The sequence below is a fragment of the Solanum pennellii genome, chromosome 12 (genome assembly GCF_001406875.1).
Source record: "Solanum pennellii chromosome 12, SPENNV200".
Lineage (NCBI taxonomy): Eukaryota > Viridiplantae > Streptophyta > Magnoliopsida > Solanales > Solanaceae > Solanum > Solanum pennellii.
The window spans coordinates 4,250,392-4,273,646 of NC_028648.1; the positions used below are offsets into that span (position 1 = coordinate 4,250,392).

The 23,255-nt window shown below is 35.4% G+C and overlaps 1 protein-coding gene across 2 annotated transcripts in view; it reads right to left on the reverse strand.

The window, feature by feature from the left end:
* Window positions 1-16,757: 16,757 nt before the first annotated feature.
* LOC107007490 (sec1 family domain-containing protein MIP3) overlaps window positions 16,758-23,255 on the reverse strand; it is a 9,744-nt gene continuing 3,246 nt past the window's right edge. For both annotated transcript variants that reach the window (XM_015206128.2, XM_015206129.2), the window contains exons 3-7: window positions 22,794-22,943; window positions 20,442-20,951; window positions 17,838-19,376; window positions 17,695-17,763; window positions 16,758-17,021 (exon numbers count right to left, since the gene is read on the reverse strand). In XM_015206128.2, the coding sequence (XP_015061614.1) occupies window positions 16,893-17,021; window positions 17,695-17,763; window positions 17,838-19,376; window positions 20,442-20,951; window positions 22,794-22,943 (2,397 nt within the window). In that variant the 3' untranslated portion in view covers window positions 16,758-16,892. The remainder of the gene's footprint in view (window positions 17,022-17,694; window positions 17,764-17,837; window positions 19,377-20,441; window positions 20,952-22,793; window positions 22,944-23,255) is intronic.

Sequence of the window (23,255 nt, forward strand, 5' to 3'; positions counted from 1 at the left end):
TTCTTCTTCCTTGTTGTTCACCATTTCAACCTTCAATACTTATTACTTTTTTTCTTCTTCTTCACTATTCAACGATTTTTTTAAATAACTAGAATGAAAAAATTCACTATAATACTCACATTATCTTCTTCGAACCCACCCCACGAATTTATCCTCTTGGAAAATGAATTTTTTTTAAGCAAAGTTTTTCTTGACAACTCAAATAAGAAATGAAAATTGCATATGAAAGTTGATAAAAAAAAAAATAGGGAATGCACAAGTACCCCCTCAACCTATGCCCGAAATCTCAGAGACACACTTATACTATACTAAGGACCTATTACCCCCCTTAACTTATTTTATTAATAATTTTCTACCCCTTTTTGGCTTACGTGGCACTATCTTGTGGGCCCAACGTTGGTTAACTTCTTTTTTTCAAGCTAGTGCCACGTAGGCCGAAAAGGGGTAGAAAATTACTTATAAAATAAGTTCAGGAGGGTAATAGGACCTTCGTATAGTATAAGTGTGTCTTTGAGATTTCGGGCATAGGTTGAGGGGGTACTTGTGCATTGTCCCAAAAAAATATAAATTCTATAAGAAATATTTGAATAGATCAAGAAATCAAAATTGGTCACTAAAAGTTTCAGAAAGTTTACATTTACGAATCGACTCCAATAATATAGAGCAAAATCAACGTCAATAAAATGACTTTGGTATTAAATTTTACGGATTAATAAAGGACTAGTAAAATGAAAATAATTTTTTTTTTTTGAAGTTGGGAGGGTGATGGAGGAGAAGGTGTTTCAATGGAGAAAAAGGTGTATTGAGGAAAACAATAAAAGGAAAAGGAAAAAAACTAGAGATATTAAAAGGGGGATCCACTAATTTTATATACCTTTAAATAAAAAAATTTACATATTTTTAGAGAGTTAATATATCAAGAAAAACTATTTAAAATATTAATTATATATTGACCAACAAAAAAGGAAAATATGTAGGACTTTAAAAAGATTCATCTTCTTTTTTTTTTATCTTTTTCACACGCTATAAGGAGAGTACACTTACTCATTCTGCCACATCATCCCTTAGTTGGTGTTTAAATCACTTGCAAAATGTTAAGGGGATATTTAAACGCCCGTATAATTTAAGGTTTAAAGTAGGTTTTGCTGTCAATTTTTTTTTGGGGTGGTGGGTGGTGGGGTGGTGGTGGGGGATTGTTATTTATTTCCCTATAAATAATAAGCATACAGAAACGTGCAATTAATTTGATTTTATTTGACACTTATATCCTCCAATTTGAGTTCTTAAAGGTACTTGAAGGTCGTTTGGTAGAACATGTAAGAATAATGTTAAATAGAGTGTATCAGTAATGTTTTTAGGAGAAAAGACATACAGACACCATCAAAGTTGTTCCGTATTTGCATAAAGACACCTTAACTTTTAAAGTGTCCTATTACCCCACATAACTAATTAATTTCTTTGTAAATGGGCCATTTTGACCCATTTTCTCGTCTATGTAGTGGCGCGTGTTGCTCAACTCCCTATTCAACCTGACCCGACCCGACCCGACCCATTTTTTTAAAGAGAAGTCATCTTCTCCATTTCTTTTCTTCTCTGTTTTGCTTGCACCTTCAAGAAATTTTCGTTAATTTTTCTTCATTCGGATTTTTTTTTATTCAGCTATGGAGTTAGGTGACAACAAAATTTTGAATGTAGGATTGCTATTAGTTGCAACCCTTTTGGTAGCAAAACTCAGACCTAAATAACTCATATGCTAACTTAGAACAAAACCCATGCGTAACACTTTCTTGCACATTGCAAGAAAAGTTAATGCAGATTCAATTGACAACAGTTCCTCCATTAACCATTTTCTTGTTCATCATGTTCCATTGACCAACTTGTGGCAGACAAGAGCTTCCATAGCTTGGAAGTGTTTACTTTGAATTTATTGAACAAGAAAATCACATTCTTCATTGATCCAGAAGTTTCTCGCCAATAGTGGTGTCTTATTTTCTTAGAGAAGATGATGAAGTGGTCAAACAAAGAGTATCAACACTGATTTTGCTATGGAAAAAACTATGAAATTGAAAAATTAGGGCTAACAATAATTATTTTGGGTTTAAATTTGGGGAAGATGACAAAAATTGATAAAATAATTAATAATAAAGAATAATAATGACACATGGCACCTTTAAACTGGTCCATGGCAGTAAAAATAATGCATGACGCGCCTCAAGTGCGTGGTAACAACTCACACTACGAAATGGGTCAAAATGGTCCATTTACAAAGAAATTAAATAGTTCAGTGGGGTAATAGGACACTTTAAAAGTTAAGGTGTCTTTATGCAAATACGGAACAACTTTGATGGTGTCTGTATGTCTTTTCTCATGTTTTTAGCAATGCATGTATTAGTTATGTGCGCATTAATCATACATAAATTATTTTAAAGCATTGTGTGGCTTGATGCATTAAAAATAATATGTATTGCATTAAAAAAAATTATTTACTAAGATACCCTCCACTTTAATGGTGAAAAAGATGGAAAAAGGTTTTGACGGCAATTGAGTCTTTTACCATGTTAATGCATTAAAACCATTGCATTGTTAATACCTAGAAATCCATGGTATTAGAAATGCATACCTTAATACACAATAGAGTGCATAACTAATGCAAACATTAGTTATACTAGGTTGAAAAAGAGTATCAAACAAGGTACTAGTAATACACAGGTTAATACATGCATTATTTTTTCCTAATATATTCTACCAAACGACTCCGTAAATTATCATAAAGTTGAACAAACAGCCCACTTTTTTTAAAAGTATATTTTCATAATATTTTAAATCAATTATAATTTAAAAATATCATCATAAATATCAATAACACAAAATTATTTTCGTAATATTTATTTAAGTTTAATTTCAAATAAAAATACAAATAACGCAAATAAAAATATTAATTCAATTGTTACAAATATTAACTTACCATTTGGTATCAAATATCAATAAATCCATTTCGACTATATCATCTTATCAAATCTTTGTTGTTACATTATTTTTTGTCAAACAACATTTATTTTCTCGAAGCGCTTAAATCTTAATTGCATTGAAATGCTTCTCATTTTCTAGAAGATTAAGTAATTGGATTATTATTTTTTTAAAAAAATAATGATTAATTGACAAATAAATATATGTTAAGTTTGAGGAACAATCAAATGGAATTTAAAATAGATTACATTATTTTATTTTAATTTTTTGGTAATAAGAGCTACATTTTCTCAAAGCTCTTAATTTCATTGAAATGCTTCTCATTTTCTAATAAGATTAATTAATTGGATTAATTTTTTTAAAAAAAATTAACAATTAAATATATTGAAAGTTGGTGGATATGGAATTTAATATAGATTACATTATATCAAAAATTTCAACTTTGTTATCGTTTTTTGTCTCTGATCATTAACTCCTTTTTTTCCTTTTCTTTTGGGAAATCTAATTATATTAATTATAAATAGAGTATATATAACAAAATAAAATAAAAAAGTTGTTCATTTTTCCCAATTGTTCTTGCTCTAATATTCCATTTTTCTCTCTTTTATGATGAATTAAAGCTTTTCTTTTGATAATCATATGACCAATTTGGAGGCTCAACGTTTGTAAGTGTATGTGTGTGATATATCACCAATTAATTATTTATAGCTATTAAACCTTAGTGTTATTTTATACTTATATGAATTATGATTGATACTCTTGATAATTATCTTTGTTTGCCTAATTTTGTTTTGATTTTTTTGTATGTGAATTTTATTTTATTTTTTTCAGACTTGATCTAAGTCATTCTTGATTACATATCCAAAAGAGGTTTACATGAAACAACAATGTCATTCCACCGTGAAAATTTAGCTAAACAAAATTTTTATGGTAAGTAAATCTTTTTAATGAATTTTATCATTAAAAACTTATATATGTGTGTGTTTTAATAATGGTTGTATATTGTTATACATAAATTATTTGATAATTCTTACGTATGGAACATTATAATTATAACCTATTTGGATTGGCCGAAAAAAGGTTTTTTCTTTAAAAATAACTTAAATGACTTTCGAGTAAAAAAAAAGAAAGAAAACATAGGGAGAGTTTTATTTTTGTCGATCTTTCTTTTCGTTGTTGAATCTCTCTTTGATTAATCAATGTGTAAGATTCTGAATCCTCATTTACTAATGGAATCCAAATGATTAATCGCTTAGCCAAGACTATCTCGATCTTAGCCTTCTTTTCTATTTAGATTCCCTTTCGTAATTCCAGCCAGGAACTCAGGGTTTTTCTAAAACTTTTTATAGTCATTTCAAGTTATTTATTTTATATAAATCTAATCTAATTACATCTTATTCCTATATCTTTTTTTTTTCAAATTACAAAAATTCGTTAAATTTGACGAAATCTAGATACATCTCAATACATTACTTCCCAATTTCAGATATATCTCATAACGTTTCGATACATCGCATCTTGATTTAGTGTTAACTATCCTTTACAATTTTGTAAAAAGATAAATTTTGTAGGATTAAAGTGATATGAAACTTTGATATAATAATTTTGATTTTTATTAATTTCATTTCAGCTGTCAATTCTTCTGAAGAAGCATTCTTGCACCCAAACGTTCCTATGCTCAACGTTGAATCTGTTGATAAGGTGTTACCCAAAAAACATTTTCTATACTTATTCATGTTTAACTAGATACGAAATATTATTTCCAAACTAATAAATATACTCGATTTGTAAAAATTTTCAGGTATCGTCAATACTGGAAGACGTACTCGTTGCTAGCAACGTTTATAAACATCAATCATCTGGTGATCATACGATGGAAGATACATCTAATAATGTTATAAGCAGAACACTTTCAGACGATTTATTAGAGTTGATGGAAGAAGAATCGATTTCAGAGATTTCTCAACGAATGAATGATGCGAAAGAGATAGATTTTGTAAAATCTACAAATACTTTGGTTACTTCACAAGAACTTATTGATGCAGGTTTGTTTCTAATTTAGCTTTACTTTGACACAAGTATTGATAATTTTTTTTAATATTTGGGGTAACTTATCCCATCATATACGTGGTGTGATAAGTTATTTGTAATCAATTGGACACCCTTCCTTGGAAAAAAATAGCATATTTACAAGTAAAATGATTAAATAATATATTTTGGATACTTTGACACAAGTATTAATTATATTTTTTATATTTGGGATAACTTATCCCATCATATACGTGGGTGGGATAAGTTGTTTGTAATCAATTGGACACCCTTCATTGGAAAAAAAAGCACATATACAAGTAAAATGATTAAATAACATATTCTGGACACTCTTAACATAACAGTTGCTAATTCTGGACATTTTTTAAGAAATTTCTGACTCCGACACTGTCTCAGGATAGCTAATCCCATGTGATAACTAGTTCCCAACTAAACAACGAGTTTTCTTTAGTATTAGGATCTTCTTTTGTGTTGTATATACAGGGAATACTACATTTATTGAACAAACATTTGAACAACAATGGCCATGTAATGTAACAATGCATACTCCAGAGGAACAATTGACTTTACCTAAGGAAGCAATGGATTCTTACTATGGTAATGAGCTCACACATGCTCTTACAAGTGTTAGCGATTTCGTTCCTGGTTACATTGAAATTGGAAACGATGCATCAGTAAGTTAAATATAATACTCGTGTTTTAAGTATTTAAGTTACAAAATATATGCTTATTTTTGTTCTACTTTTGGATAAAGGTGTTTGTTGATACAAATCAAAGAAATACTTTGGTTACTTCACCAGAACTCATTGATGGAGGTTTGTTTCTAATTTAGCTTTACTTTGACACAAGTATTAATTTTTTTTTATATGTCTGGGATAACTTATCTCATTATATACGTAGACACGGAGTCAAAAGGGTATAAAATATTAACAAAAAATTAAAAAAGGTATATAAAATTTTATATTAACCAAAACGGAAAAATCGCTGGAACAACAGCGATTTCCTCCACCGGAAAAAGCAAAATCGCTGTTGTTCCAGCGATTTTGCCGTTTTGGTTAATATAAAATTTTATATACCATTTTGAAATTTTTGTTAATATTTTATACCATTATGCTCCGGACTCTAATATACGTGGTGGGATAAGTTATTTGTAGCCAATTGAACACCCTTCCTTGGAAAAAAAATAGCATATATATAAGTAAAATGATTAAATAACATATTCTGGACACTCTTAACATAACAAGTTGCTATTTCTGAACACCTTTTAAAAAAATTCTGACTTCAACACTGTCTCAGGTGATAACTTGTTTTCAACGAGTTTTTTTATGTATTAGGATCTTCTTTTGTGTTGTATATACAGGGACTATTGAACAAACATTTGAACAACAATGGCCATGTAATGTAACAATGCATACTCAAGAGGAACAATTGGCTTTACCTAATGAAGCAATTGATTATTACTACCCTAATGAGCTCACACATGCTCTTACAAGTGTTAGAGATTTCGTTCCTGGTTACGTTGAAGTTGGAACCGATGCATCAGTAAGTTGAATATAATACTCGTTTTTTTTAAGTATTTAAGTTACAAATAATATGCTTATTTTTGTTCTATTGTTGGATAAAGGTGTTTGTTGATACAAATCAAAGAAATACTTTGGTTACTTCACCAGAACTTATTGATGCAGGTTTGTTTCTAATTTAGCTTTACTTTGACACAACTGTTAATTTTTTTTTTTTTATGACTGGGATAACTTATCCCATCATATACGTGTGGGATATGTTATTTGTAGCCAATTGAACACCCTTCCTTGGAAAAAAAAATAGCATATATACAAGTAAAATGATTAAATAACATATTCTGGACACTCTTAACATAACAAGTTATTTCTGAACACCTTTTAAGAAATTTCTGGCTTCGACACTGTCTCAGGATAGCTAATCTCATGTGATAACTTGTTCCCAACTAAACAACGAGTTTTCTTTAGTATTAGGATCTTCTTTTGTGATGTATATACAGGGAATACTACATTTATTGAACAAACATTTGAACAACAATGGCCATGTAATGTAACAATGCATACTCAAGAGGAACAATTGGCTTTACCTAAGGAAGCAATTGATTATTACAATGGTAATAAGCTCACACATGCTCTTACAAGTGTTAGAGATTTCGTTCCTGGTTACATTGAAGGTGGAACCGATGCATCAGTAAGTTGAATAGAATACTCGTTTTTTTTAAGTATTTAAAGTGACAAATTAAAATATATGCTTGTTTTTGTTCTATTTTTGGATATAGGTGTTTGTTGATACAAATCAAAGAAATTCATGGAATGTATTAGGAGAACAACAAACAATGGATTCTCCTGAAAGAAGTTTGAGAAGACAAGGAAAACAACCTATGGTGGAGACTGGAAGAAAGAGAAAATCTCCATTGAGTTCTCTTGGATTAGTAAGATTTTAGAAAAATATTTTCTAGAGAAATATACTTTTTTCATTTTTGGTTAATTTTAAATTTTTTTTGAAATTTTTTTTTTAAAAAAAAACCTACTTTCCTCTGATTTAAGAAATATGACTTCTATACAGTATGAAAAAAAAAATTTAATACTTTTCTTAAATTAGAAAAATATTTTTTAGAGAATTGTATTTTTCAAATTTTTTTTTCATTTTTGGTTAATTTTAATTTTTTTGAAAAATATTTTTCAAATAAACCTGCTTTCCTCTAATTTAAAAAATATGATTTCTATACAATATGGAAAAAATATATTCAAAACTTTTCTTAAATCAAAAAAATATTTTCTAGAAAAACATGGAAATATTTTCGTTCCTTCCAAACACACATAAACGGAGAAAAGAAATAAGAAAAATAAACTTTGTATGAGTGGATAATATGGATATGTATTGGATTTTTACCATATATAATATGAGTTAAAATTAGGTATTTTATTCATTTTTACGTGACACATTTTCAATCTGATCCGTATATATATGAGTCGATTTATTACATGCATCATATTTTTCGAGAATGGATTTTCCTTTCTTATTTTTTCTTGTCTCTCTATATAATAATCTTAAAACACTTTATTCTTGTGTAGGTTGAGAAAGAAATTGGAGGTCAAAGTAATCCAATGGTTGTATCGACGCAAAAAGATAAATCAAAGGGTATGTAACAAAAATAGCTAATCATATATATATATATACTTTTTGTTATGGTCAATATTCACCTAGATATGTTGTTTATTTATGTTGAGGAAATAAATTTATTACCATAATATAATTGACTTCATATATTACTTTACAGGGATTTTTCTAAAAAATATTCATAACTATCATGCTACAAATATTGAGCTCTTATGTTGTCACTTTAATACACAAGGGGAGTTTTTGGCTATTGGTGGACATGACAATAAGGTTTGTTTTATTTAGTTTTATCAAAATGAGAAAACATATTCTTTAATCTCTAACTTTTTTTCGTTAATGAATTTGTAAAATTTTTTTTAATGTTTTTAGGTTATGATTTTGGATTTGGGAAATAACAATTTTAGTACAAGAGAGGGTCATTTTCAGGATATTACAGATATTCGTTTTAGACCAAACTCAACAATTTTTGCAACATCTTCAATTGACAAAACTGTCAAAATATGGGATGCAGCTGAGGTAGAATCTCTATTTCTAAGAAGATTGAATATGTAATCAGATACGATTTTAGATTGTTACTTTATATGATGTAGTTCGTCTTTATATGTGATTATGCTTTATGACTAGTAAAGCAAATTCAATGATTCTATAACTATGTGATTTGTTAGATTCTTCAAATTTTTTTATTTTTTATTTTTGTAAATTTGTGTCTATATTACAAGCATGATATTGTACATATGTCAATCATATTATCATTATTCAGCCAACAAAGACTTATGGAAGCCTCGAAGGACATTATGGGCCTGTGATGTCAGTTGATTATCATCCAATAATGGTGGATATTCTCACTTCTTGTGATCACAACAATGAGATTAGACTGTGGAATGTCAATTGGGGTGGTTCCTTGCTCACTCTTAAGGTTGGTGTCTCTATTTCTTCCTTTTTATTTTTACGTTAGATGTTCGTAAAATGTAACGCTTTAACTTAATACAAAAAGTTTCATATCGATAAAAACATAAGAGATTGATATATTAGGGAGTATATAAGTAAGCAGGTTTTATCATATGTTTTGTCACTAGCGAAATAGGCCATTATATAGGTATCTCTATTTGACTCGTAGAGACTTCATAATTTAATAGTTAGCTGCTTTTGTTATTTATATTTAAGTCCAAAAATTTCTTAATTGACTGATTTGAAATTAATAACAGATAGTATTAAATAAATAGTATTAAATAATATTAGTATTTACTGTGTACTAATCCTAGTCCTATTAGAATTAGTACTCCTTAATCCTAGTCCTATTAGGATTAGTACTCCTTCCTATATCTCCTATATATATCTCCCATGTATTCCCTTATTAGGTTAACACTTCAATACAATCAATATTCCCTCATGGTATCAAAGCAGGGCCCGTCTCACCCGATGTTGGGGTCCCCAAAATCAAAATTGCCCACGCACCAGATGCTAAGCACTGGGCGTGAGGTGGGGTGTTAAAGAATGACAAAAGTCCCACATCGGTGGTTAATGAGATGGGTGGACTCCTTATAAGGCTTGGGCAATCCTCCTCCCTTTGAGCTAGCTTTTGGGGTGTGAGTTAGGCCTAAGACCTAATTTCACATGTTATCAGAGCCAGAAAACCTAGATCTTCTTTTCTCTAGTTTTCTTTTTCTCTCTTTAGGGCACCGATCGTTCCCTCTCTTCTCTTGGGCGGCGGCAGCCATGACAACCGAGGTGGATCCTCTCGATTCACTTCCTTCTGGCGTTAAACTCCTTCTCAGGCATCTTCATGCCCTGATTCCCGAAAAATTATCAGACATAAATTACCCTACATGGAAAATCACCGTTCTTACAGCCCTTGAGGCCAATTACCTTCTCAAATACGTCGATGGAAGCACAGAACCGCCGCCGGCAGTCATCACCGCCACGGACAAATCAGAAAAAACCAATCCGGCCCATGCCGCCTGGAAAGCCGTGGATGGCCAGATCCGATCATGTTTGATTGCGGTCATCTCTCCCACGGTTCAGAAACACGTCCGATCCTACACAACTGCTTCAGCCCTGTGGACGGCCCTCGCAACACGCTATGCATCAATTTCCCACTCTCATATTTTTCAATTGCGTGATCGTCTCCACACAATTACCAAAGGCACGAAATCTATGGCGGAGTATTTAGACGAGGTCTCCACCATCATCACAGCCCTCGACACCGTGAACGAAATCATTCCCGAAAAAGATCTCGTCATGTGCGTCGTTCGGGGGCTCCCATCAGCTTACTCCTCCATTAAACAGGCGGTTCGCATCAGTCCAACGCCCGTTGACCTGGCTACTCTCTCCTCGTGGCTAAAAAGTGAAGAAATCAACGTGGATCTGGAGAGCAAACTTCTTCTCCGAGAAGCCGCTGTTATGGAGCCGGCCACCGCCCTCACCGCAAGCCAGAACTATCGCGGGGGGCGTGGTGGCGGCCGGCAGGGGAGCCGCGGCGGCTACGGCAGAAACAGCGGAGGCCGCGGGCGCGGCGGTCGGCAGGGCAGTCGTCCGCCGTACGACGGTCAGCAGCACGGCAGCAACAACAGCCTGCACTCCTTCGGCAGCGGCGGGCAGTCATCTTCCAGCGGCGGGCAGGGCACTTACGAGCGGGATCGTCCAACTTGTCAAATCTGTCAGAAAACAGGACACACCGCTGTTCGTTGCTGGTTTCGGTATGAGGAGAGCCGAAATAGTGATAACCGTGCCAATTATGCATCTCAAGCCGGCCCTTCCTCTGAATGGCTGTTGGATACTGGGGCCAACATGCACGTTACTTCTGATCTATCCAAGCTTAACGCTCCAAATCCATATCATGGCTCCAATGGTATTACTGTTGGCAACGGTGAGTCCCTTAATATTTCTCACACTGGCACGGGTACCATTAAAACCCCCACCGCTATCTTTCACCTAGGTAACCTTACCCACGTCCCTTCTATTAAATCCAATCTCCTTTCAGTTCACCAATTCACAAAAGACAATAATTGCTCACTCTTGTTCACCTCTAATGATTTTCAGATCCTAGACAATACTACCAAGAGGGTGATTTTTCAGGGCCCCTGTGAGCATGGTCTGTACGTTCTTCCTGGCACAAGTTCGTCTGCCCACCCAGTTTCAGAAAGCGTTCCTGTGGCTCCGGTGGCTCTTTCGGCTGATGGCCACAGTCTGTTGTGGCACAGTCGTCTGGGTCACCCGTCTACTCAAATAATAAATTCTTTAATGTCTCAATTAGGTTTTTCTTCCATTCATGTAAACAATTGTGACTCCTGTTCAATTGCTAAATCTCATAAATTACCTTTTACTTTATCTGAGAAGCGTACAACTGCACCTTTTCAACTTATTCATTCTGACCTATGGGGTCCTACTGCTGTTCCTTCATTTGCTGGTTTTCGCTATTATATTTGTTTTGTGGATGATTTTACAAAATACACTTGGTTGTACCCACTAAAACACAAATCACAGGCATACACCACCTTTGTCACTTTTGAAAAAATGGTCAAAACACAATTCAATTCTCATGTTAAACTTTTTCGAAGTGACAATGGAAAGGAATATGTCAATAACATCTTTGGCCAGTTTCTGCAATCCCTGGGAATTATACATCAAACCTCCTGTCCATACACTCCCGAACAGAATGGGGTGGCTGAGCGTAAGCATCGCCATCTCATTGAAACGGTGGTTACTCTTCTACATCAATCTCATCTCCCTGTCTCCTTTTGGGTAGAAGCTCTAGCCACCGCAAACTACCTCATTAACAGAATGCCCAGTCACACTCTCTCCAACAAATCACCCTATCAACTCCTTTACCAAGAACTTCCCAATTATACCAACCTCCGCGTCTTTGGGTGTCTTGCCTACCCTTGGCTACGCCCTCATATTACTCACAAATTACAACCCCGATCCCGTCCTTGTATTTTTTTGGGCTATCATCCTACCTCCAAGGGTTATCGCTGTCTTGACCCACAAACTCATAAAGTCTACATATCTCGTCATGTCAAATTTGTCGAAAATGAGTTTCCCTACGAGTCTATTTCCTCCTCCACAAATACATCATTCATTGGCGTCCTTCCCCTTTTTCCAACATACTCACAGGGTCCCTCACCACCTTCCCCCACACCTCCACCCACTACCCAACCACCCCTCATCACCCCTTCGACCGTCACCCACAATACACCCGCAACCACCACCCACACTCACAACCAACCCGAACCACCCCATACCCACAACATCTCCAGCCCGATCCGTTTTGGGTCCTTCCCGGCCACCCCCGAATCACCACCGCCCGTGCCACCCCCCAATACTCATCCCATGTTAACCCGTGGCAAAGCCGGTATCTTTAAACCCAAAACCTTTCAGGCTACCATACTACCAAATACACCCCTTCCCGATAGTGAACCAACAACCTACTCTGTTGCCTCAAAAAATGCTTATTGGCGTCATGCTATGGATGACGAGTTTAAGGCTTTGACTGATCAGAAAACTTGGGTTCTTGTACCTAAGCCCCATGGGCGGCACCCAGTGGGCTGTAAATGGGTGTACAAAATTAAACACAATGCGGATGGCAGTATTTCCAGGTACAAGGCTCGTTTGGTTGCTAAAGGCTACAATCAGGAGTATGGGCTTGATTACTCCGAGACATTCAGTCCTGTTATTCGGCAGGAAACCATTCGCCTGGTACTGTCACTCGCCGTGCGCAACAATTGGCTCATCAATCAGTTGGATGTTTCCAATGCTTTTCTTCATGGCATGCTTGATGAAACTATCTACATGACGCAACCACCGGGCTATGTTGATCCCCGCTTCCCTCAACATGTTTGCAAACTCCAGAAGTCTCTGTATGGGCTCAAGCAAGCCCCCCGTGCTTGGTACACACGTCTGAAAACGTTCCTCCAGGGACTCGGCTTCACGTGTTGCGTACACGACACGAGTCTGTTTACTCGACATTCAGCACACGGTACAGTCATTCTTCTTGTCTATGTAGATGATATCATTATTACAGGCTCTACTGCAGCTCTCATTCAGGATGTCACTCGAGCTATGCATACTACCTTCAAAATGAAGGACCTTGGCCCGTTACATTATTTTCTGGGAATGGAGGTTTCTCGGACAGGCAGCGGCTTGTTTCTTCATCAGTCAAAATATGCTCGAGATCTGTTGCAGAAAGCTGGACTGGAAAAATGCACCAGTCAACCAACACCGATGGCAGTCTCTTCGTCTACGAATGGAGCCGACACCCCCTTTGCCGATATCACCCACTTCCGCAGCCTCATTGGGGCTCTACAGTATCTGGCCATTACCCGTCCTGACATCCAGTTTGCTGTCAACCGAGTTGCTCAGCGCATGCATCAACCAAGTGAACATGATTACCATTGTCTAAAACGCATTCTCAGGTACATTTTTGGCACTCTTGGTCGTGGTTTACTCATTCGACCCGGGGACTTGGAGCTTCGGGGTTTCTCAGATTCAGATTGGGCGAATGATAAAAATGACAGAAAATCTACATCGGGGTTTCTCGTTTTTTTGGGGCCGAACCTGATCTCCTGGTGTACAAAAAAACAACCCAAGGTCTCTCGGTCCTCGACTGAAGCTGAATACCGCGCCCTTGCTCTTCTTGCTGCTGAGACCATGTGGGTCACATATATTCTTCGCGAACTCCGCGCCACTCACACTGTTCCTGCTCTCTATTGTGACAACAAATCAACCATCTGTGTGGCCAAGAATTCCGTCCTACACACCAGAATGAAGCATGTTGATACTGATTGTCTCTTTGTTCGCGATGAAGTTCAGGCCGGCACCATGACTGTGCAGTATGTACCCACTGAAGAACAACCGGCTGATATTCTCACCAAGCCTCTCCCGAGCCGACAGCACGATTACCTCAGTTCCAAGCTTCCGTTCGCTTCCGCTCAGCTCAGCTTGAGGGGGGATAATAACAGATAGTATTAAATAAATAGTATTAAATAATATTAGTATTTACTGTGTACTAATCCTAGTCCTATTAGAATTAGTACTCCTTAATCCTAGTCCTATTAGGATTAGTTATCCTTCCGATATCTCCTATATATATCTCCCATGTATTCCCTTATTAGGTTAACACTTCAATACAATCAATATTCCTTCAGAAATCAATGTTTGAAATTGTTTTCCATAAGTTACTGGATTTAATTGTAGGAAATAATTTTCTTACCATTCTTTCTTATTCATTCCAAGATTTTAAACATTAATAGTGAATTATTATGTACATGCAAAAAGATGCTTTAGAAAATAAAATGATTTGATAATATTATTTGAACCAACATTCTTATTTATTTGACTAAACAACATCTATACTATACGATTTTTGAAATATAGTAGTTTGTAAAGAATTAACTATAATCATCTGTCTCAATTTATATGATTTACTTTACTTTTTCGTCTGTCCCAAAAATATTAATACATTTCTATTCATAAACTCCGTGCAGGGAGGGAGTAAACAAGTTAGATTTCAACCTCAACTTGGGAACCTTTTGGCAAGTTCTACCCAAAATATCATAAATATTTTTGATATTGAGACTCAAACCATTCAGAGAACATTACAAGTAAAAATACTTAAATATTCTTCATTCTTATTATTACTCAAATTCATTTTACATTATTGTATAACTGCGATTTCATTTTCTATGATTTATAGGGACATGATGGTAACATTCTTTCAATGTGTTGGGACACAACTGGATATTACATGGCATCTGCGAGCGAAGATCGCGCACGAATTTGGTCTGTTCGTGAAGGAATTTGTGTATTTGAATTGCTCTCTGGTGTCAATAAGTTTCAATCCTGTGTTTATCATCCTGGCCATATTCTAGCGTTGGTGATTGGTACTAATAAGGTATGTTTAGTATACCTTGCATTGTTAAGTAACCAAATACAAATTTTGATACACTATAATAAATTTGAGATTGTTAGATTTCCAAATTAAGTAATTATTGTATAGTTATGATTATTCTTTTTCACTTTTTTTTTGCAGTTTTTGGAGTTGTGGAATCCAATGTGTAATAAAAACATAACTTCATCATTTTGTGCACATGAAGGTGTAATTTCTTCATTAGCAGATTCACGAGCTAAAGGTACTATAGCTTCAGTGAGTCATGATGGATGGATGAAGATATGGTCGTAAAGAAATTCAATTTGGAGTAAAATTGATGGATTGTGTATCTGATAGTTCGAGGTTTTTTGTTTTTTCTATTAAAATAAATTGCGTAAAAAGTCACTCTTTCGAGAAATAACTTTGGATTGGGTTGGATTATGTATCTGATAGACCGAGGTTCTTTTATTTTTCTGTTAAAATAAATTGCTTCAAAGTCACTCTTTGAAGAAATAACTTTGGATCGGGTTGGATTGTGTATCTAATAACTCGAGGTTTTTTATTTTTCTGTCAAAATAAATTGCTTCAAAGTCAGTCTTTGAAGAAATAACTTTGGATCAGATTGAATCGGTCCATATGAGTGACTTACGATCCAAAACTTGCAGTATCTTTGTTTTCTTATCAAAACTATATGAATAACTTGCTCCTTGTTTGGACGGTTGCTATGCATTGTGAATTGTGTCGTCAGTTTGAAAGACAATGTTTCTTTTGATTGTTACTTATATTATATTGTATCATTGTATTTAAATCAATTTTGTGTGATTGTATCATTACGTTAACACATTTGTTTATCATGTTTGGTTGGGTTAAATGTTTTGAAAAATATTTTTCAAATCAATTCATTTTTCTTAAATTTAAAAAGTATTTTCAACTTCATAATTTCATTTTTTTCACCCTAATCTGGAATCCCCACCCCCAAAAAAAATTAAGTTTGTTTTTAAAAAATATTTTCAACTTCAAATTTTTATTTTTTCACCCATGCCCTTGACCCTCTCCCTGCTAGCCCCCTTACCAGCCCCCTCCACCCCAAAAAAATAATTTAGTTTGTTTTTAAAAAATATTTTAAACTTCAAATTTTTATTCATAAATCAAACACTAAAAATCTTTTCCGGAAAATAACAATCAAACATGAGAAAACAAGTCAAAATTCTACTTATTTTCCAAGAAAATGTTAACATTTTCATTCGCACCAAACAATCATATGTCTTTATTTATTAGTCAATAATTATATTTCATCTTTTAATCTACCTTTTCTTTATAACTCTACCCCGTATCTTATTTTTTCCGTAGGTTTATTATTCGAGTTATAAATATATAACGTTAAATAACAACAAAGAACGTTTATACAATCTAATTAAACATTATTTTCATTAAAAAAATACGACACATACCAATGAGGTTGTATTTCATATAAAGGAAGGTGACCTTATATATCTTTTTCCTTTTTTTTCTCGCGTTTGTTCTTCTCTCGTTTTTCAAGTGAAAAGTGTACAAAATTTTCCATGACTAATATTTTGTAACTGAAATTTTATATTGAGTTTTACCTAGATTTTTTTTTAACATTGTACCTCTAATAAATGTATCTCTTCATCTTTAAAGTTATATAGGATGCAAAAGAGATAATAAAATATATTGACTCCTTTGTTGACAACCATTGTATTTCTTTTTTATTAGGAAGTATACTAAAAATATATTGAAAATCATATAAGTTCTAATACTGTTTACATAAAGTTTTGTATTCTCTAAATATCAGACATTAGACAGAACTTGTCATCTTAAACTTTACATAACAAAACTAGAAAGCTACACAGCCTTACACACAACAATAATCGCCCAGCAGTAGTTCAAACATATCTTTAGGTGTAAGAAAAGTTGTTCCACCTAAAATTAATTCGACTTCAGGCCTGTTGCTCTCAGATAATGCCTCCTGAGCTTCTCGAACCTATTGATAGAACAAGGAAGGACTGTTATTTCACGTAGCACCAACGAGCATACTTCAATTGAAAGAGAAAGGATAACAGTGTTTTATAGGTGATGGAACAAGGAGGGACTGTTATTTCATATAGCATCGATGTCAGGTAACTCTGTCCACCAATGCTTGGACAGATGGGAAGAATCACCTAAGTGTTTTTTTTGCCTCCGATGAGTTTAGAACCTAAGACCTCAGGGTTCTAAAACCACTTCATTGACAACTAGGCCACACTCTTGGTTTCCCATCAACGAGCTTACTAGCAGTGTTTTATAGTCTTTTTGCTTTATTAACTAATATCTTAAACCTTCGGGGTGGCCCAGTGGTTTAGGCTTGGGATTTCCATGTTGGAGGTCTCAAGTTCAAAACCCCTTGCCAGCGAAAGCAAGGGGTTTTGCCTCTGCGTCGAGCTCGTCGCATCAGGCTTGCCTAGTGCGGGTTACCTCTCCTATATGGTTTGCAAGCTATTGCAAAGGAGTGGGGGTTCTACCCTGTGTGCACCCAAAGGGTAGCGGCTGCGGGTTTCCCTTGTCATTCCGAAAAAAAACTAATATCTTTACCGTTGTTGCATGTGTTGCAAATTCATTAAACCAATATGAAAGCAGAAACATGAAAATGCACCAAGAGTTCAAGGAAAAAAACAAACCTCTACACCATTTATGCCTCCCACAACAAACACGAGAATGACATCGTGATCTGCCAGACTTGGTTTTGCCTGTGCAAAAAATCCAGAATCAAATCAGCAACTTAGGCTAGCAATGAAAATATTGATATCTAATTGAATCATACCTGCCCAAGACCGAATCTCCCAAACCCGCTTTTGAATAGGCGGCCAACAGTAGATGAATGATACTCTAAGCCAGGTACTTCATGCTTATCTAACACCCTTGATAGCACTTTATAAAGCAGTCCTTTGTTTGAGTAAGGATCATCATTGAACTTACTAAGAGCCTGTGACCACTCTCTGAATGAAACATTCTTTTTTAAGCTGGACAATTTGTGAAAAAATTTGAATAGATTATCCACCCTATCACGTAATTCTAACTTCAATTGCATGTCATCATACACTTGCTCTTTTCTTTTATCTTTTCCAGAATCCTCATCACCCCAACTACCCCAATCGTCATCATCAAAATCAATGCTTTCAGTATTAGAAAGATCTTCCTTCTTCTCCTCTGATTTTCTGTTAAAGTTGGCTTCTAGATCCTGAGTTAAACCTTTGAGAAACTTTAATTTCGCAACTGTTGGGTTCTCAATAATCGCATCAACAATTGCTTCTTTCATAAAATGTTCCTCTTGCCAAGAGAAAGGACCAACAGTCCCAGAAGATGGGAAATTCTCACCTGCCAATATATATCCAACAACTGTGAGTAGCAGAGCATCTTGTAGAGTAAGAAGCCCCCGTTGAGCATCCATTTTATTATTACCCTGTGAACTAACTAACGCACTTTTATTTATGAGATCACTAATTTGAGCAGCAAGACTTTGGCTTGTGTCCCCAGCATTTACGTTCAGTATCTTCTCAGCACTGCTAAATGCATCCCATTTAGCACTATGTGACTCATCTAATGCAGATAGTGCTGCTGCAGCTAGCTGGATAATTCCTTTGTTTTTCGCCAGCAATGACTGGCTTTTAGCTAATGCCTTAATCATAGTCTGCAGATCTGATTTTGAAGCATAACCAGGACGGATTTTTGCATTCAATGATACATTTTCTCGACGTAAACTTTCTTGCAGCCATTTCTTGATCAGCACGGCCCCATCTTTTGATCTTCGCTCTAGTATGGCTTCTAGGTACGGTGTTCCATGAAAATTTTCCGTAGAGACGAAAGAACCACAAAGAAGGTCACTCTGAAAATCTTGTGTGGACATTTCACCACTAGGTTTAGTGCTAAAATTCACCAACTCGTCCATCTGAGAAGTTGGGTCTCTTGAATTCCAACCACGGAGAAATGCTTCAACGCTTTCCACCAGCTGAAAGTTGTAAGAACTTGAAGTATCCTCTCTTAGGAAATTATTGAGTGGTATCTGAACGGTGAGGGGAGAACGCTGTAAGTAAGCAGGGCCAAGTTTAACCTGGCTTTGGGAGCTTTTAGCTTGACTTAAGGATGCCATCCGTTCTCTGTGAGGCAATGATGAAAACATTTGATCCACAAGTGAATCCCCATGACAGCATGGAGTAAGAAGGTCAAGAGTGCGGTCAATGAGTAAAAGCCCTGCAGATCTCTTACGTCGACCAACATCATAAAGACTTGACATGTCTGTTAGAAGCTTTCCAACAGTTTTTGAAACATCACCCAGGGAAAATATCTCAAGTTTCAGGTCCATCTACAAATTGAATATATTAGCTTTCAAAATACAGGCTGAATGAGGCAAAATCTAAAAAAAACCCATAGATGATACGATTGCAATTCAATATATCAGTTGTTCAAAATCCATATTAGATTATCGCGATACATTTTTACTTTCTAAATGAAAATGTCCCACTATTTACCTTATTTCCACAGAGAGCTTAACATTGTGTTTATCCTCTCCTTTTTTTGAAGAAGAAAAGGTCCAAGCTTGATCCTATAAATACTACTAGAAATTGCTCAATTTTTCCCTCCACTAGACCTTTTGTCCATTCACACCCTTACCATTACCAAATTGTCTCATACTTTCTCTTGCCATTAACAGAGCTCCAACATGAAATTGGTAGCCTCCACGTGCCCAAATTTACCTCTGAATTGACTATGGCTTAACATTACCTTCAGATTGGAGCTCTGTAGAGTCAAGGGCAAAAAATGAGACTTTCCTGATGGCAAGGCCGCGGGGGTAAGACAAGACAAAAAATCTGATAAGAAGGAAAAGTTGCTCAATGTCGCATAATACATGGTAAATTCTCCCTTTTTATCTAAAGAACATTACTTGTATCTTTCATCTGTTATTATTAATTTAATTAATCCTGTTTACTGAAACTACATATTCTGTAGAAAGCAGGTTATTCCTTAAGGAATTTCACCTTTTTACAACTTTATAGCTAAATGACCGTTTATCCTTAAATCTAACTGCTGTTTTTTGTTTTTATAATGGAATCCAACAACCAGTGTCTGTTATATGTGTGTGTGTTTGTGTTTTAAGAAAGTTACCAATTATATAGTACTTTTGTATAATCCAAGTAGTATTCATTCAATACATATAAATGGCCCATGCATTGCAGAGGCTTATACCAAGACAGAGATAGCCATCCTAAACACATTGTTAATGAGAAGGTCTAGTGACATTTCACTACCATTCTGGATAACAAGGATAACAATTGATGGACATCTTTTCTATTTTCAATACACGAATCACTACAGAAGAGAACACTCAAAATCTGTAACGAAATTTTCAGAAGAGTCAAATCATGATTACCTTTGCCGCCAGATGATAAAGAAATTGAGCGGTAAGAGTTGCCCCAGGAGGGACATCCTCAGCATCAGCAGTTGTCCCAGTACTTATTGAAGGTAACCCAAAGCTTATAGAGTTATCATGTTCAGCGGATAGGTACGCTTCGGCAACTGATCCTTCTGAAGGCAAGACAAAGAATCTAGGTGAAAAAGGACACAAGACCAGAGGGAAGTGATGCACAGAAACTTTCAACTTTTTCCGTACATCTTCTGTCCGGTCAATTACACTGTCTTCATATGAATTTTGTGCACTTGCAACAGAACTGAAATTAAAAGGCCCCTCTTCGCTGGTGGTTAATTGTGACCATCCTTCATCTTCAGCGGACTTACTTTCCTTTACTATGCTTTCTCCGGTATGGCTAGAGTTCATCAGAAACTTTCTGGCAAGCTCCTCATAATCTTGGACAAGCAAAGATTCATATTCATGATATGCATCCGGTCCTAAAGGTGATTCAGGATATGCTGAGTGACCTGTCTGAAATAAGTGAATTTGGGCACACACTTAAAATGAGGTAAGACATTGCAGATTGATCATACAAGAAGCTATTAAGAGACAATTTCCTAAGTATGTTGGGTGGAAATGACAATTACATATTTAAGACCTAACATATACCAGTAAAATAAACAACCTCGAAGTCATTGCAGTTGGACATTAGTCCAAAAGCAATAGACTAAATTTCTTATATCAGATAAAAGTACTTTCAGTTCACAGTGCAGCCTTCTTTGATTGAGATATTACTGTTGGTGAACAGAGAGTACTTGATATGACAAGCAACTCCAGTGCCAATATTGAACTTATTTGATACATTAGCTTCATCAGGGTTTATTAACGACCTATGTTCGCAACTAATAGAAAAGCGACACAGTGATTACAAAGAGACGGACCATCAATAACATGAAATAAGGTCAGAAAAAAGAGACGTTATCCTGGCTAGAAGTAATTTTCCATTATATCTGTAACTAACTTGAACACGTGTCCTTACAAATAATCTAACACTAAGTTCAGTGAAACTAAACAAATTAAGGTATAGCTGTGGTGGTCAGCAAATCTCATCTAGAATGGTGAAGCCACTCGTGGGTGAAAGAAAATAATTTCCATTGGAACTTTGCTATCCATCCAGTATTCTCAGCTGAACCCCCTAAGTGAAGGTAATATGCCCAGTACCTTCACTTAGCAGTGCTCAGAAGCTTTCTTTTATCCTACTAAGACCAAGAGGACGAGTTAACCTTGACCACAGCACACTTCAATAACAATATGACTATCCTTTCATTCACAATCAGAGTACATAATGACAAATATATTTTGAGATAACATCTAGTAATCTCGCCTTCAATTAATTAGAACGGCATTGTTGTGTTGAGTGGGGTGTTGGTCAATTGAGAATTATCACGTTCAGACGATTAAAGTGGTTGAATTGAGGATGCTGACATGGATGTCTGACAATACTAGGAAGGATCAGATAAGAAATGAAGCTATCCAGGACAAGGCGAGAGTGGCTTCAATAGAAAACAAAACGCGAGAAGCCACACTGAGATGGTTTGGGCATGTGAAGAGGAGGTGTACGGATGTCCCAATGTGAGAGGCTGGTCATGGGACATGGATGATTTCAGAAGAGGTGGATGTAGATTGAAGAAGTAATGGGGAAGGTAATTAGACAGGACATGACCCAGCTTACCCTGGATATGACCTTAGATCGGATATGAAGGACATGGATTAGGTAGAATGTTAGTGTGTAGTCCAGTGTTGTGTAGCTTATCGTATCATACGGGTAATAGTACTCTTATTCTATTGTTTCTTGTACTTCCATTAATTCTTCTTCTTAACTGCTTTGGGCTGTTCCTGCTACTATTGTCTTTTTCCTTGAGTCACGGGTCAATTAGAAACAGTCTATCTACCTTGCTTGAGGTAGAGATAAGGTCTACGTACACTCTACACTCCCTATACCACTTTGTGAGGCTTCACTAGGTATGTTGTTGTCAGTTTTTCTTGTCAAGGAACAGGAATGAGAATCTGCAGGAAATTCCAGACGAGCATACATATAAAAGTTAAAAAATTACAGTAAGTTATTCTATCTTCGTAGAGACATATATACTGAGAACCAACCAAGAAAAATCTGCATGCCTCTCATTTTTCCGAAAGCTTAAAATTAATTCAGATGTAATGGATGGATATATGTATATTTTCTTTTAATAAAGAATAATGTGGTTTATGTAAGCAAAACAACAGGTAATAACAACCAATATATATCAGGTATCATTATCAAATTCAATGGGTACAAAATCTCAGAGAACAATTTATCCACGGGCACAAAAGTACCTCTGAAATGCATGTAAATATAGCACAGCTGCGCAGAGTCTGAAATGCACTCAGGCAACGTAAAATGTATCTATGTGCATCACTTAGAAGACGTGACGTGATAACAACAATTTTCTTTGCAGGCCCAGAAGTCGAATTCCAATCGACCACCTACAAGGAAGACATTGACGACTGGTTCAAACAAAAGGTAGATCAAAAACTGGAAAGAATCAATACAAGAGGCTCCTTTTTTGTGGGTGTGTATATATATCTAGCAGTTTTCTTCTCTTCGTAGTAAGAATTTTATGAACACTTTAACATTCTGTCCAATAATCTACTGCAGATGCTTACATGCTAGCCATGTGCATGACTCGCAGTAAGTGATATGTTCTCCTTAACTATTTTCAAGGAGATATTTTATTAATACAAAATCAATAAATGTTTTCCCTCTTCTTTTTTTTATGCGGGGAGGGGGGGGGGGGG